Source organism: Tenrec ecaudatus, chromosome 7 (genome assembly GCF_050624435.1).
Source record: "Tenrec ecaudatus isolate mTenEca1 chromosome 7, mTenEca1.hap1, whole genome shotgun sequence".
Classification (NCBI taxonomy): Eukaryota; Metazoa; Chordata; class Mammalia; order Afrosoricida; family Tenrecidae; genus Tenrec; species Tenrec ecaudatus.
This window is the reverse complement of record NC_134536.1, coordinates 100,257,344-100,275,104: the sequence shown is the minus strand read 5'-3', so window position 1 is coordinate 100,275,104 and position 17,761 is coordinate 100,257,344. Positions and strand designations below refer to the sequence as shown.

The window sequence follows — 17,761 nt, the reverse complement described above, 5'->3', positions numbered from 1 at the left end:
AACAAAGTGTTTTGCTTCAAACTTGAGGTTCAAGAATTTTACGGACGAGAATCAGGCTCCAAGAAGCCAAATGTCTACAGTGTTAACTCAAACATCTGATTATGAAGGACTTCTGAATCCTGAATAAAGACGCGTGGATTCTGTGAACTGGCTTGAGGATTGCCAGGTGTGGATTACAGTAAGTCTTTGGGAATGTAATGAATGATAAGGGATTACTCTTAGAGATAAATTTATTTATTCAATTCGGATATTTATAGTCTGAATTTCCCCTGGTAATAACTGCCCATTACTGATGGGGAAGGGCAGCTGAGGTAAAGAGGCTCACAGAAACAGATGAGCAGACCCCACAGAACTGGAGAAAAACGTTTTCAGCGTATTCAAACTAGTGTGTTTACAGCATTCCTTACCTACTCCCTAATTGCAATCTTAGAAATATTAAGTTACCTTAAATGTCTGTTTCTTCATCTGTCTCAAAGAGATACTATTCTATATTTGTCATGATTGTTAATGGTTGCCACTGTGAAATTGGCCTGACTCATGGCCACTTTATGAACACTGGAACCAAACACTGCCATCTACATAATATGTGATGGATGGGACCATTGGGAGCCATATGGTTTTCACTGGCTAATTTCTGGAAGTAGAATGCCAGCACTTTCTTGCTGGCCTGGAAGTTCTGCTGAAACCTGTTCAGCATCAAAGCAACACACAAGACTTCACTGGGAGATGGGTGGTATCTGGGCATGAGGTAGCTGGGCATGTCAGGAACTGAACGCAAGTCCCCTTGGTGGAAGGGGAGAATTCTATCATTGAACTACCACTGCACCCATAGACAAATGGTAGCTCCTATCACTTTTAAGGAGCTCTGAGGGCGCAGTGGTTAAGTGCTAGGCTGCTAACCTAAAGGTTGTTGGTTCAATCCCACCAGCTACTCTAGTAAAATGTAGCTCTCTGCTTTGGAAACCCCATGGGGTCGCTCTACTCTGCTCTACAGGGTCAATGTGAGTTAGAATAAACTTGACAGCAATCAGCTTTTGTAGTTTACAATTATTGTTAATAGAGAGAAGAATTAAAACTTTAGTGTTTCATATTTTCTGTTGGGTCTTTCAAAAACAATGAAGGAAGAAAGAAACACCAAGGAAAGGCAAAGGCAATTTCGGCATCAGGGAAAATGAATTAAGAATTTGTATCAGAGTATCCACAGGATGAATCACTGCAGAATAAAACTTCAACACTTAGTAATGCCTGGAGAGATTAGGTTGTGGGAAACCTTGTTGCTAAACCTCAAGGTCAATGTAAATATCTTTAATGTTCATCACATGATAGGGATTAAAGATGCTGATCTAAGTTTATGGAAGAGGCAATATTCATGTGATACATATTGAGAATGGACAAACAAAAAGAATCTCAGAACAAACACAACTTAATTTTCCTTAGACATAAAATGGCCACTTGAGGTAGCAGTAATAAGATAAAGAACAGGCTACAACACTAAATTAGTACCATAGAGAGAGGAAATAACTAACATCTGGAAGCACTTCAGTAAGACGACTCAGTGACTGGATCAGAGAAAATATACTGTCAGTAAGCATATTTACGTATATTGTATTTCTAAACAGAGAAGACGAACCTGGGAAGAGCAAGGGCATGTCTGTCTGAAAGAGGAAAAGCTAACTTCATAGATCTCTGTTGGATGTGGACAAAATGGGAACACTCGTGTGAGTGATGATACTCCAAACACGGTCCTATCTGAGCTTCTGACTGCCCTGTGACTGAGGAGGGCGGGTTCTCATTCCACTCCAACGGTGATGGCACTGCTCTCTTGAGGCTAGCACGCATCTACGGTTTCACTGCTTCCAACACAGCAGGATGCAGCACTACCTAAAATGGCCTTCCTGCTGCATGTGCACTGCACTGAGCACCTGCAGAGGTCACCATCTGCTTTGGGTCTCACAAAGGCGAGAGAGCAAACTTGGCATCTGGGCTTCACAGGAAGAAGTTCAGAGTTAGAAAAAAAGGAAAGGGGAGGGAGGGGGCAAAAGGGAGCTAATAACAAGGAGTACAAAAAAGGAAGAAAATTGATTGTGGTAATGACTGTACAACTCTTCTTGTTATGCCTTAACTATTGGATTATATGATATGTGGGTTATGTCTCTTAAAAATGCAGGGCAAAAATAAAAGGTAATGAGACCATTCTATAAAGAGGGAGCTACATGTGATGAACTGTAGAATGCAAAAGGGAAGTGGAAAAAGATAAGGAACTAAATTTTAAAAATAATAAAGATCATAGGAGGAGGGAAAAAAATAACCCCCCAAACCCACTGTAACTCAGCTGATTCTGACTCAGAGTGACCCAATGGACAGAGGAGAACTGGTTCCCAAGGCTGCAATCATCTGCAGTGAACCAGCACGCTCTAATAATTTGCCTTTTGGTTAGCAGCCTTGCACGTAACTGTTTTAACACTTGGCTTCTTTCTCCCCCCGTGTGTGTGCGAGGGTGTGTGTGTTTAATTGATCATTTTGTTGGGGACTCTTACAGATTATAACAATCCATAATTCAATTACATCAGGTGAACTTGTACAGATGCTGCCATCATTTTCAAAACATTTTCTAATTGAGCCCTTGATATCAGCTCCATTTTATTTTCTCTCTCCCCACCCTACCACCCTTGTGAACCCTTAATAAATTATATATCATTATTAATTTCATATCTTACACCAGCCAATGTATTCCCTCACCCTCAGTTCTGTTATTCGTCCCCCTCAAGGGGGGTTATGCATCCATCAATGCTGTCAGTTTCCCCTTCCCTTCCGCACATGGAGTCGTTACGCCCACTTACTGTTTCTGAGGGGTTTATCTATCCTGGATTCCGTGTCAGAATAGCTATTATCTGTGCAAATGTGCATATGCTGGTCTAACGGGATCTGTGAGGTCTAACTGGGACCATGATAGTGGGGGAGGAAACATTAAAGAACTAGAGGAATTTTGTGTGTTCTTTCAGTGCTATACTGCACCTTGGATGAGTATTCCCTTCCATGCGTCCCTTCTTTGAGGGATTTTCTGGTTATCAACAGATGGGCTTTGGGTCTCCATTCTGACCCCTCTCCTTCACAACCATATGATTGGTTGTTTTTGATCTTCTGATACCTGATCCTGTCAACACCTCGTGATCGCACAGGCTGGGCTTTGTTGCTTCTGAGCTTCTTCCATGTGGGCTTTGTTGCTTCTGAGCTACATGGCCGCTTGTTTAACTTCAAGCCTTTAAGACCCCAGACACTATATCTTTTGATAGCCGGGCACCATCAGCCTTCTTCACCACATTTGCTTATGCACCCAATTGTCTTCAGCAATTGTGTAGGGAAGGTGAATGTCTCACAGTACCACGTTATTAGAACAAAGTGTTCTTATGTTGAGGGAAGACTTAAGTAGAGACCCAAAGTCCATCTGTTACGTTAGTGCATTACCATATAAATATATATAGATAGTCCGATACACTGGGCGACTTCTTAAGAGGAGGGAAAGGAGAGAGAAAAATAACTAACAATCCTAAAAGTAGCAGCAAGGATGAAAGAAGCCGAGGACTCGCGTTGTGTGAAATAGCAGTTTTAAATTAGGGCACCACAAAAAGGAACGGACATATGGTAACTAGAGTGGAAGTTCCACAAATAAGAGCAAATTAAAAGCAGGGCAATTTGACAGTCTAATGCTTGAACTGTGTTTCAGACCTGGGCCATCAACACACTGGGGCAAAAGCACAGGACGTAAGGATGCCCATCTTACTGGTATACTCGTGGTCTTGCATCTCTACCTCTGACTTTCCCCAGTTCTGGCTTTTGGAAAGGTTTTCTGTATTCTAAGTGGAGCATCACATTCTGGGGCACTTGTACTTGACACCTTAATAACCACAAACAAGACCCAGCCAGGTTATTTCCTAGCCAGTCCTTCTACTAATGAAAAAAGTAAGTCGCTATTATCGTTCAGTGTTATTTTGGGGCTTATATTCATACCAAAGATCTTGAAGAAGAAGAAGAGAGACTTGGGTAAGATGTAAAAGAGAAGCGTCACTAATAAATTACCTCTCCTAGTCCTTCAAGGGTCCGGACTGCAATGAGATACCCAACTCCTAAATCTGCAGCGAGGGGGGTGAACAGAGTGAAGACCGCAGTGCCAAGGACTCCGAAGCCTAACAGCAGTTTGCCCCCCACTCTTCTGGCAATATAGCCTCCAGGGATCTGTGTGACGATGTAGCCATAAAAAAAAGAACCCAGAATCCAGCCTTGGGTTTCTGCATCCCACTGGTACTGTTTACCCTAGAAGGAGAGAGGGAAACATGAACAAAGAAAAAACAAAACAAAAAGAAAACACAACCTTTTAAGATACTGACTTACCAGCTCCTCCCTCTCATGAGTATATACATACAAATACAACTTGGGATCACTGTTTTATTTTAATTTTTTAAAAATGTTAAAATTGTAAATTAGGTAGGGGTTTACATTCAGATCAACCCTGCAGTCAACAGTGCAAATCACTAGTCAACCTGCCCAGTATCCCCCCGAGCTGCTGCCCAGCACCCTCCCGAATGACTGTCGTAGATGGGGGGACAAGCACATGCTCAGGCAGCAAGCCGATCGCCAGCATGTGGACACGCAGGGAAGTGAATCACAGTCAGGAAGGTAACAATTTGCTTTTTAAGGAAACTATACTATAGCATAAGTTATAAATGATTTGGACTTAATTAAAAAAAGAACAGGTTTAATTCAGAAGGCTATTAAACAGTATACTGCAGAGGTTGAACCAGTCTTTAGTTAGACAGGCCTGTTTAAGCCCAGCTCTGCTGCATTTCTGGGAAGAAACTGAAAAGCGCACATTGAATAAGGCCTGACACAAAGTAAGTGTTCACGCGGTACAGATTCTAGTATGTAAGCATGTGCACATCGAGTTGTGGGATTACAGAGGGCACTATGCATGGAAAAGCAAAAGGTCATTAAAAGGACAGGAAAGAAAAAAGAGACCTGGATGGATGCCAAAGAGACTCTATATTTTGATCTTTAACATTCAGTAGAATGTTAACAAAAGCTATGACATAAAAGAACGCAACAGCAGACTTCAAAGAGCAGTTCGAGATGACAGAGTATTTTAATGAAATACATAAAGACCTGCAGAGAAGAACACGGTTGATATTGCGCAAGCTAAAAGACCTGAAGAAGGCCAACAGGTGTGAGAGGGAGAGTAGAAGGATCTCCATGAATCTACACAGGAGTGGCAGAGGTTATTTGTCTAAGTGTATTTACATTGCTGCAAATATATCCACGAATGTGGTGGAGCACAGGGGTGGGGGGAGCTAGGAAAGCTTTTTAGACATAACCAAACATCTTGAGGAGATGAGTTGCTGGCTCGGGCTGGTGGTGGTTGTGGGGGATCAAGATCAGTCTCAGGTGCCACCAAGTTCAACAGGCCTAAAATAGTCCACAGAGTCAATGTTCTACAGACTACCTTTGTGAGTAGCCATTAGGGTTTTTAAAAAAATCATTTTATTAGGGGCTCATACAACCCTTATCACAATCCAGGACTTGAAGCATTTACTGATGAAGATCAAAGACAACAGTCTTAAGTAAGGATTACTCCTCAACACAAAGTAAACAAAAATCTTCACAAGTGAACCAACAGACGCTCTATGATAAACAGGGAAAAGAGTGACGTTGTCAGAGTTCTAATTTTACTCGGACCCACAATCACTGCCCATGGCAGGATATCAGAGGACATAGCTTATTGGTCAAGTCTGCTTCAAAAGATCTCTTTAAAATGTTAAAAGCGGAGCTGTCACTTTGAGGGCTAAGAATTTCCTGATTCAGATCAAGGTATTTTCAATTATTTCATATGCACATGAAAGCTAGACGATGAATAAGGAAGATGGAAGAAAACCAATGTCTTTGAATTGTGGTGCTGGCGAAGAATATTACATACACCATGAACTGCAAGAGGAGTGAACAAACGGGTATTGATAGAAATGTTCCTTATATGTAATTGAGGACGGTGAGGCTTGCTTCACGTATCTTGGACACGTCATTAGGAGGGATCAGTCCCTGGAGAAAGACGTCATGCTAAGGAAAGCAGAGGGTCAGGTAAAGGAGGAAGAGCCTCGAGGGGAGGGATCAACACAGCGGCTCCAACAGTGGCCTCAAACGGAAGAAGGGTGCGGAGGATGGCACATGCCTGAGCAGGGTTGTTCTGCTGAATGCACAAATGAACGGTATGGATGACGCATAAGGACAAGACTTAGATGTTAGACCTTAGACTATTCGGGTTGTAGTTACACTAAAAAAGAACCGGGGTAACACAATGGGTTAAACAATGGGCTGCTAAGCACCGGGTCATCAGTTCAAATTTACTAGCTGCTTTGAGAGAGAACTATGGCATTGTCTGATCCTGTATAGTTTCATAGTCTTGAATCCCCTACAGTCTGAGTGGAAATGAAGACAAGGAGTTGAAATAGACTTAACGGCAATAAGGTTGGTTGGTTTGGGTTTATAATTCCTCCAGGGTGAAAGACAATTTCCTGAAAGTCCCAGGGAAGGCTCATTCAAGAGCGATTTAGTTCCCTCATAATGACTAAACATGGATGAAAGTATAGTGGACCCACGAACAGGGCATTTTTAAAGAGTGCAAAACCCAACACTTACCTTTTTCTTCCGAGTAGAGGAACACACAGCGGCGTAGGCCAGGCGGCTTCACTAGCTTCGGTGAACTGGCACCATCAAGGCATACGTACATTTTGGACAAGGAAACCTTAAGAAGTCAGCCAGCTCTAATGTTTCCACGCTACAGCTGACACTGACGGTGGCCTGCCACCGTCACTCAGCAGGTCAAACACCTGTCAGATCATAGCCCTATCGTCATTACTTAGCAGAACAGAAAACCATCCAATTTACTATGCCTAACAGGTTGTTCCAAATCCTCTGCCAAGAGAGTCTGTTGACACAGGGCCGGAGAAGTACTTCCTAAAGGGCTCATGCTGCGTGACAGCAGAGCAGCCTAGCTACAGTTACGGGTTCTTGCCCAACAGCTCTAGGAAAACACAAGATGAAAGTGACGCAGAGTAAGAAGGGACAAAGTGTTCATGGTATTTAGGGCATGAAGAGACACGATGCAAAATTTTTACTTGTACTTAAGAATACTTGAGAAAAGCACCAGCACCTACCTGTGGATCATGAACTTTTTTGGGAAGAGAATGCTCTGGACATTCATGGGAAGTGCTGTTGTCCTCTGAAGTTGTATTTGAGTGTATCATAGCCACTAAGGCAACACTCAGGTTCACACGTAATGCGTAGACAATGAAGAAACCCAAACAGGCCAAGACCGCCAGGTTGTAACGGGCAGAGCAGCAGCCCGGAGCTGAAACAAAGATGGCAGGAAACTTTCATCGAAAGCTAGAGGACATTATTGTCTAAATTACTCAAGACAGGTGCGTTTTCACAAGTGTGCAAATTAATAAACCACGACTATTTTCCTGAGAATAACTTTGAAAACATTTATCAAAAATAATTCATTCACCAGACCTAAAGTTTTTCATAAACGCTTTCCCATGAGAGTTCATTACAATAGAGGTCAGCATATTGTCAACTCTGCTCAGAAAAATCTCCAGGCCAGTCAAAGTGAACACTCCCTGGCAGAGGCTCAAGATCTGTCCTGGGAAGAGTCGGCTGGAAGATTTGATTGAATGGCATCATTGTCCCTGAAAAATTACATGAAAGCATGGTCAATAAGGACTCAGAAACTCACTGTGCCACAGTATATACAGTACTGGCTCTAGGTTAGGACAATGAGCCCTGGGGGTGCTGTGGGTCAGGCACTGAGCTGCTAACCGTAAGGTTAATGGTTCAAACCCACTAGCTGTTCCAGGGACAAAGGATGAGACTCGATGTCTCCCATAAAGATGTGTAGTGTTGGACACACTGTCTAGGGTCAGTATAAGTGGGAATGTATTTGATGGCAGTGGGCTTCGGTTTTTGTTATAAGGGAGCAAAGGAACCCTGGTAGCGCAATAGTTAAGTGCGAAGTTGCTAACTGAAAGGCGGGCAGTTTGAACCCATCGGCTCCTATAAAGGTTACAGCCTGTGGAGCTGATCTACTCTGTTCTGAAAGAATCAACTGAGACATACAACAATAAGAAGACTTCAGTCATTGTGAATCATCGTGATTAACAAACAGACAAGGCAAAAACCACAAATCATCATGTCAATCCGGACTCCAGGGGGCCCACGTGTTAGCGGAGGAGACTGGTGAGAGACCGCAGGCTTTCTTGCTTGTTCTCTTGATGCAAACAGATGGCTGGGTCCTCTCCTGAAGCATTGCTGGGTACGTCTCAACTGCCAAACTCTGGTTTAGTTAAGGGAGTGTAAACTATTTGTGCCCCAGGGACCTGGAGAATAGGCATTTAGGTGATTTGTTTGAAACTGAAGTTATTCTCTCATTTGTGAAAAGTTGGGAACTGAGAAAAGATGGTGAGAAGTTGTTGAAGAGCGTGAGGCTCCCAGCACACCAGAAAGGCTCCTAAGGGAGTAAATGCCTGTCCGGCTGCCCTAGTTCGTGTCCACAAAGCCACACACACTTGTGCTCAGAGCAGGACATGAGAAAGCAGTTAGTGGAACTGATACAGTGGAGGACAAGTGACAGGCCATGATTCTGACCCAGATAAGAACCTACACACAGAGTTAATGGTTGAGGTCTCCAGCTGTCTGCCCGGTTGTTGAACCATGGTGGCTTGGGTGTGGTTATGATGCTCACAGTTATGCCTCTGGTATTTCAGATACCAACAAGGTCACCCATAGAGCACAGGTTCCAGTGAAGTCTCTAGACCACACAGATGAGGAAGAAAGGCCTGTTTATATCTTCACAGGGAAAGAGGGACTAGACTTCAACCCTGTGTTCCGGGATGTGAATGCAACATACCAGCATGAAGCAGGGAACCAGTAGAGAGGTCTCAGGGGCTGGCTGCAATCCCAACTACGTGGATAGCTGCCCCTTCCCACAGAATAATTTACGTTAGAGGGCAGCACTGAAGCTGCAGCTTGGGAAGAGGGGCATGTCGGATAAGATCACACGGGAGAAATGAAAAGGGATGGAGAGGGAGAAGAGGACATGCTGGCTCACCAAGCCCCAAAGACGATGGTCCTACTCAGAGCAGATAACGCATGGGGAGGATAGTAGGGCCAGCCCCACCACGGGACATGGCGTCCCTCACTGAACCATGACACTGCCGGGGGCAGCACAGGAGACACGGTGTGGGAATAGTGCACAGTCTGGCCCCATCGTGCTGGGGCGAGGCACTGAGGGCATGCAGCAGAGCAACAGGGGGAGCAGTGATGAATTCCCCAGGGAATACCAAAAATAAAGACTTTGGAGACAGAGTGTGGCACCCCATTAGACTCGACTGGAAAACACTCGGAAAGGCCAACCAACAGACCTTGAATTATTTATAGGCTTTTCCATTTTTGTCAGTGGCTTTCTTTTTGTTATTTTGTTTTTTGTTGGTGGTGTTATTGTTTTGTTGGTTTTGACTTTCTTTGTTGTTTTATTTGGGTTTGCCTGTTTTTGCAATTAGTGTATTTGCATATCTATCTAGATAGGCTAGGCGGGATAAATAATTTGGAGATCAAAAGAACGGAACCAATAGTTCTGGGGGGATATGAGAGAAGGGGAGGTGGGAGAAAGGAAGGCAGGGGAAAAACCAATCCAGGGACAAGGAAACAACAAGTGAACCAAAATTAATGGGAAGAAGGTCGTAGGATGCCTAGTGGGGCTTAATCATGTGCAATGTAGCAGCGAGGAATTACTAAAGCCGAATGGAGGCCAAATATGATGGTGGGACAAAAGGAAAGTAAAAGAAAATAGAGGAAAGAACCAGGAGGCAAAGGACATTTATAGAGGCCTAAATAGAGGCATGTACATATGTAAATATATATAATGAGAGGGAAATAGAACTATGTACTCATATCTATATGTTAAGAATCAAGGTTGCAGATGGACATTGGGCCTCGACTCAAGTATTCTCTCAACACAAGAATACTTTGTTCTAACAATCTGGCTTTCTGTGATGCTCACCTTCCTGACATGATCGCTAAAGACAAAATGGGTGCATGAGCAAATGTGGTGGAAAAGCTGATGGTGCCCGCCTATCAAAAGATACATCTTCTTAAAAGCTTGAAGATAAACAAGCAGCCATCTAGCAGGGAAGCAACAAAGGCCACATGGAAGAAGCACACCAGCCTTTGTGATCATGAGGTATCCATGGGATCAGGTCTCCAGCATCTAAGACTCCGAACAAAACCATAACCAAGGTGAATGGGGGAAGGTGATGGAATGGAGACCCAACAATGCCCACCTGTATATCATCAATGAAACACAACTTTCCTCTAGTTCTTTGGTGCTTCCTTTACCCCACTATCATGACCTCAACTCTACCTTACAAATCTGATTAGACCAGAGCATGCACACTGCTACAGATAAGAGTCCGCAATAGGGAATCCAGGGTAGATAAACCCCTCTGGGACAACAAGGAGAGTACAGATACCAGAAGGATTAGGAGAGAGGAGGAGAAAGGGGAAACTGATGACAAGGATTAACCTAGAACCCCCTCCCAGGGGGACAAATAATGGAAAAGTGGGTGAGGGGCAATGGAGGATGAGGTAAAATATGGAAATAACAATCTATAACATCAAGGGTTCTTGAGGGAGGGCATATGGGGGAGGGAGGGAGAAGAAATGGGGAGCTGATATCAGGGGCTAAAGTAGATGCTTTGTAAATGATGATGGCAACATATGTGCAAATGTACTTGGCACACTGGATGAATGTATGGATTGCGATAAGAGATGTAAGAGCCCCCGATAAAAGTATTTAAAAAAACAACCCCCTACCCAAAAAACTCCAGCAGTTACTGTCAAGTAAATTAAGGCTCATGGTGGTCTCTGTGTCTAACACAGTCGAACAGTGCTCTATAGGTTTTCCAACCTTAGATTTTTCAGAAATAGATCACTAGACCTTTCTTATTAGGCACCCGGGGTAAACACAGACCTATATCTGACCTTTCTGTGGGCAGCTGAGGTGTTATTACACCCCCAGCCCTCCACAATGGGTTAAATTACTAAGAAGAAAATTGAAATCTGAGAGGTACTGATTCTTACCAATACTAAAGAAATATCATCATTTTAGCTCTCTCTTAATAAACACTGTGCATAATTTAAAACCATGTCTCCTATCTATAGCAGGGTAAAAGGTGACTTTTACATTGCTTAGGGATCAAGTAAAAATGATTAAGCATTTTTCAAATAGGAATTTCTCAAATACAACACAAAGGTGGCAGTGCTGCATTGAGGAATCAGACAGGAATAAAATTCAATCACCACTTATAAAAGCAGCAGTTAAGAAATCAAATGACCTACTGCATTGGGCAAATCTGCTGCAAAAACAAAAACTCTTTAAAGTTTTAAAAAGCAAAGACGTCACTCTGAAGACTAAAAGGCATCTGATTCAAACCATGGTATTTTCACTTGCCTTACACGCATGTGTAAACTGGACAACGAATAAAGAAGAGGGACTTGATGCTTTGAATTTCAGTGTTGGCAAAGAATACAGAATATGCCATGGACTGCCCAAAGGAGGAACAAATCTGTCTGGGTGGAAGTACAGTCAGAATACTCCTTAGAAACGAATTTGACGAGACTTTGGCTCATGACCTCAAGAGCCCAGTCCCTGGAGAAGGTCATTATGCTGGATCAAATAGAGGGTCAGCAAGAAAGAGGAAGATCCTTAATGAGATGGATGGACTCAATGGCTGCAGCAATGGACTTGAACATAGCAAACACTGTGAGGATGCTGTAGGACTGGGCAGTGGTTTGCTCTGTTGTACATAGGGCTGATGTGCTTCGGAATCGACTCAGTTGCACCGAATAACAACAGCAGTCCTTCACAAGGCTACAATCACGTGCAATCTCTTAAATTACCTAACCTTTTGGTGAGTTGCTTCAGTATAAGAGAAGCTCCACTAAATGGCTGTCTCTAGTCCTATAGTTCGAAACCACCAGCAAGCTCCTCAGGAAAGAGAGGGGCTTTCTACTCCTGTAATACCCACAGGCACAGAAACCTAGAGGGACAGTTCTATCCTGTCCTAAAGGGTCATCAAGAGTCAGCAGGGACTCAATGGCCATGAGTTAAGGTCTTCTACTGCTATAAAATTTCATGACTACAACATATCATCAGCGTTTCTTTTCTGAAAATTATAAAACTAGAAATTCAAGCATAAAGTATAGGCAATTTCACACTGGATTGATCAGAAACAAATATGACAGGCAACTAAAATGCATGCAAATATGGGAAAGGGAAGTTTCATGAGCTGTGAAATATTTACTCTTCCAGTCACAAAATCTTTAAAAAAAAAACAAACCCCAAAACCTCTGGATAGAAAGATTTTAAAAATGTTTTTAAAAAAACAAATTTTCTGGTAGTGGACTGGCTTCGGGCTTCTGCTCATACCCTCCCTTAATGCAAGAACACTTTGTTCTAACAAACTGGCATTTTGTGAAACTCCCCTTCCCAGCACAATCGCTGAAGACAAAATGGGTGCATAAGCAACTGTGGTGAAGAAAGTTGATGGAGCCCGGCTATCCAAAGATAGTGTCTAGAGTCTTAAAGACTTGAAGATAAACAAGCAGCCATCTAGCAGAGAAGCAAAAAGCCCACATGGAAGAAGCACACCTGCCTGCGCGATTATGAGGTGTTGTTGGGACCAGGCAACAGGTATCAGAAGACCCAAAACAAACAAACAAAAAACATGTTGTGAATGACGGGGGTTGGAGCAGAGACCCAAAGCCCATCTGTAGACAATGGGGCATCCACAAGGAATGGATGAGTCAACCAAGGTAGAGTAACGCACTTATGACAAACTTATGACAAACAATATTCCTTGAGGCTTCCGCACCCCCCACTCTCATGACTCCAGTACTGCCTTTCACTGAGGGCTAGACTGAAGCATGTGAACAGATACAGATAAGAGATAAGAGCTCATGACACATGGAATCCAGGAACAGGATTGGGAGTAGGTAGGAGAAATGTTGGGAGAGGAGGGGAGGAAGGGGGAACAGATCGCAATGATCGACAGACACACTCTCCAGGGGGATGAACAACAGAAACTGTGGGGGAAGGGAGACAGCGGTTGGTGTAAGATATAATAATAATAATTTACAATTTATCAAGGGGTTGCAAGGGTGAGGGGAGGAGGGAAAAAAGAGGAGCTGATGCCAAGGGCTCAATAGAAAGTAAATGTCTAGAAAATAATGATGGTAACATATGTACAAATATGCTTGCTACAACTGATGTATGGATTGTTATAAGATCTGTAAGAGCCCCCATTACAATGATATTTTAATGTGGAAAAAAAACTCATTTCTTTAAACTTGTAAGCAGAGTTTACAAAATATAATTTAATCTTAAAAAACAAGACCAACTAAGAGCAACCTTGTTCCCCTACACAAAAAAATCCCACCCCCCAAACCACCACCAAACTCCCTGTCATGGAGTCAGTTTTGAGTCATGGCAACCCCATAGGGCAGAGCAGAACTAGTGCTGTGGGGTTCTGAGACGGTAAGTCTTTATGAGAGAAGAGAGCTTCATCTCTGTCCCTCAGACCGGCTGGTGGTTTAGAGTTGCCGACCTTGGGGTTAGTGGCCCATTATCCACTACAGCAGTAGGGCTTCCCTTACACATCGTCCATATGGCTAAGACGAGGAATTCCCCTGAGAGGCAACTAAGATCTCTGCCACCTTCTGTGGTTAGTTAACCATCATTGTCTTTTCCATCTCTTTTCTCCCATACTTCTTCTCTCGCCCTTGTTTCGTACCAGCTTAAGTGGGCCAAAATGTAAACTATTGTTGACTAATGCAATAGCCTGCAAATGCAGGCTTCACCTTTATAAGAACATTTCCACATTTTAAATAGAAAAGAGAATGCGGTTGCTATTTCTATTTCACTTGCTCTCTAGTGGGTATGGAAAGGGCAAAACTAAGGGAAATGACCTTAATGCAGATACCCCAAGCCAGGAATAACAAGGCTGATGTGACTCAAGCAGGGATTGTCTATAAAAGGAATATTATGAGCAAATTCCCCCTCCCCAACACTTTTGTTGAGGTATAATTCACATATAAGAAAACACACCTGTTTTAAGTAGTTAGATAAATGTTGAAAATTCATGCATGTGTTTATCCCAATCAAAATATTTTGTGATTTTTTTTGGATGAACTTGTTTATTACTGAAGATTCCTGGTCTATTTCAATTTTATTTTCCTCTTTTTTTTTCTCAAGCCACTCAGACCACTATTTAGATTTGAGGGATAAAGAATCTGGAGGGATATTTTTTAAAAAAGAAACATAAAAAAATATATTTATGCAGCCCATCTCAAGAAATGAAGTCAACAACAATATCCTGCTAAAACTTTCATAGATGTGGTTCTTTCTCCCATTCCTCCTCCCTCCCTCTTCAAGCCCAATCAAAATAGCACAAAGTGTGCTACTGGCCCTTTGTCATCAGTTCCCTCCTACTCACAGCTTCCAGGCAACCTCTGGTCTATTGTTACAGATTAATTTTTAATGAAAAAAATTCATTCCAGAACTTCAGATTAATAAGACCTTACTATGGTGGCTTTTTGGCCAGCATTTTTGATATTTCTACGTTCTTTTGTGAATAGGAGTAGTTTGTTCCCTTTATTACTGAATAAAATTTGATTATATGCATAAATCTCAATTTGTCCATTCTCCTGTTGATGGAGATCTAGTTGTTTCTAGCTTTCTACAGTTATTAATAGAATACCCATAAATATGGTAAGGCCATACCATAATGTTTGTTTAGTTTTACAAGAAGTTCTCCAGTCAACCCCCTTAATGCTAAGTATTGTCTGTGAGTCTGTTTGGACACTGCAATGGATTATTGAACCAGCAGAGTAGTAGAGGGCTGGGAGGCATCACTGGTGTCAGAATCGGCAAAGATGAACAGAGGGTTAAAGGCACATGTGACTCCTGTCTCCACACACCTTTGACACAAAGAAAAACTAGACTATAAATCAAAGGATGGGAAAAACGATCCCTAGCAAATGGCAATCAAACAAAAGCAGGCATGGCAATATCAACTTCTGATAAAAAAGACTTTAAGATAAAAATCTAGCATAAGAGATTGGAAAGGGCATTATATAGTGGCTAAAGGGTTACCTGAAAAAAGAGGACATAACCATCATACATATCTATGTAGCCAATGAAATAGTCTCAAAATATAGAAACCAAATTCTAGCAGTATTGAGAAAGAATAAGTGACCTCTATAATCATAGTGGGAGACTTGAAGACACCATTTTTAATGAAGGTCAGAACAGTGAAAAGGCTCAATAAAAACACATAAGAACTAAACAACACAATCAACCAGCTTGACCTCATAGGCATTTACAGAACACTCCAGCCAATGAAAGCAAAATACACATGATTTTTCAGCCCTCATAGAACATTTCCCAGAACAGGTCATATGTTAGCTCACCAAACAAGTCTTAATAAATTTAAAAACATTGGAATACTACAAAGTATCTTCTCAGATCACAATGGTATAAGCAATAAGGCTTACGGGGGTGGGGTGCGGGTGGAATCAAATACAGCTCTTCTTCCCTGAGAAGCCTGATATAATCTGCCAAAATGGTTCACTACTCACTTGACCCAGAAAACCCTACAAAATCATGCAAATCAAGAGGGTGGAATTTCTGGTCCATTTTAAGAACCTCCGTGCCCAGGTTATCAAGGAAAGCCACCAAATATTTGAATGATGTCACTCTGCAGAAGCAGTGTGTGCCCTTCTGACGTTACAGTGGTGGCATTGGTAGGTGTATCCAGGCCAAACAGTGCTGGTGAACTCTGGGTTGGTGGCCCAAAAAGAGTGCTGAATTTTTTGCTGTCCATGCTTAAAAATGCAGAGTCATGCTGAACTTAAGAGTTCAGATGTGGATTCTCTGGTCATTGAGCACATCGAGGTGAACAAAGCCCCTCAGAGGTACGGTGGACTAACAGAGCGCATCGTTGGATCAGCCCATCCATGAGCTCCCCCTGCCACATTGAAATGATTCTGACTGAAAAGGAACACATTGTGCCTAACCCAGAAGAGGAGGTTGCACAGAAGAGAAAACCATCCCAGAAGTGAAGAAACAAAAATTTATGGCTTGGGAGTAAATTAAGCTTAAAATGAAAGTTACACAGACAGGAAAAAAAATCAATTACGTGGAAAATGAATAACACACGACTAAAAACTAATAGGGGAGACCTGACGGCACAGGGGTTATGAGTTGGGCTGCTAACTGCAATGTTAGTAGTTTGAAGTCACCAGTCACTCACTGTGAGAAAGGCAGGGCTTTCTACTCCTGTAAAGAATCTGTCTCAGAAAATCACAGGGCAATTCTACCTGTCCTATAGGGTCACCGTGAGTTGGAAACAACTTGATTGCAATGAATTTGGTTTAAAAACTACTTGACACTAGAAGAAATAAAAAACAAAAAAATCTTGGAGTCAAATGAGAATCAAAACGTAACAAAACCTTTGGGTCATAGAAAAAGCAGAGCTTAGAAGGCAACTCATAACAATAAATGTACACATCAAAAAGGAAGAAAAAAATCAATACCTTAGGCCAATATCTCCCAACAGTTAAGAATATGCCTACGCCACTGAAGAAATTATAAAGATTAGAACATAAATAAATAAAACAAAACAATAAATTCAGTAAAACAAGAGTTGGGGCAAGGAGGGCAGAGAATGCCTGATGGGGTTTGATCAAGGGCAGTGTAGCTGAGAGAAATTATTGAGAGCTGAATGAAGGTCGAACATGACAGTGGGACAAGAGGAAAGTAAAAGGAAATAGAGGAAAGAACTAAGAGGCAAAACACATTTATAGAGGTATAAATATAAGTATGTACATATTAAATATATTAATATATAATGATAGGGATATAGGCCCATGTACATATATTTATATGTTAAGTATTAAGGAAGCAGACAGGCACTGGGCCTCTACTCAAGTTTTCCCTCAACACAAGAACACTTTGTTCTAATAATCTGGCATTCTGTGATGCTCATCTTCCCAACCCAATCTGTAAAGACAAAATGGGTGCATAAGTAAATGTGGTGAAGAAAGCTGATGGTGCCTGGCTATCAAAAGATGTAACATCTGGGGTCTTAAAGGATTGAAGTTAAATAAGTGGTGGTGTAGCAGGGAAGCAACAAAGCCCACATGGAAGAAGCACACCAGGTTGTGTGACCACAAAGTATCGACAGGATCAGGTATCAGGAGGCCAAAAACATATAGATGTGAGCAGAGGGGAGGTCAGAGTAGAGACCCAAAGTCCATCTGTAGACAACTGGACATCACCTTACAGAAGGGTCACAAGGAAGGGACAAGCCAGCCAGAATGCAGTATAGCACTGATGAAACACATAACATTCATTTAGCTCTTTAATGCTTCCTCCTCCCCACTATCAGGACCCCAGTTCTACCTTACAAACCGGCTAGACCAGAGCACATACACTGGTACAGATAAGAGCTTTTGACACATGGAACCCAGGACAGATAAACGCCCCTAGTAACAGTAATAGAAGTCGTGATACCATGAGGGTAGGGGGAAGGTGTGGGGAGAAAAGGGGAACTGATCACAAGGATTGATGCATAACCCCTCCCACCCCCAGGGGGACGAA

General features: G+C 42.4%; 1 protein-coding gene across 1 annotated transcript in view; it reads right to left on the bottom strand.

Annotated features, from left to right (window-relative positions):
* Positions 1-17,761, bottom strand: part of SLC17A5 (solute carrier family 17 member 5) — a 48,093-nt gene that overhangs the window by 27,253 nt on the left and 3,079 nt on the right. Inside the window, exons 2-3 of the mRNA XM_075554890.1 lie at positions 7,200-7,393; positions 4,078-4,311 (exon numbers count right to left, since the gene is read on the bottom strand). Coding sequence (XP_075411005.1) covers positions 4,078-4,311; positions 7,200-7,393 — 428 coding nt within the window. The remainder of the gene's footprint in view (positions 1-4,077; positions 4,312-7,199; positions 7,394-17,761) is intronic.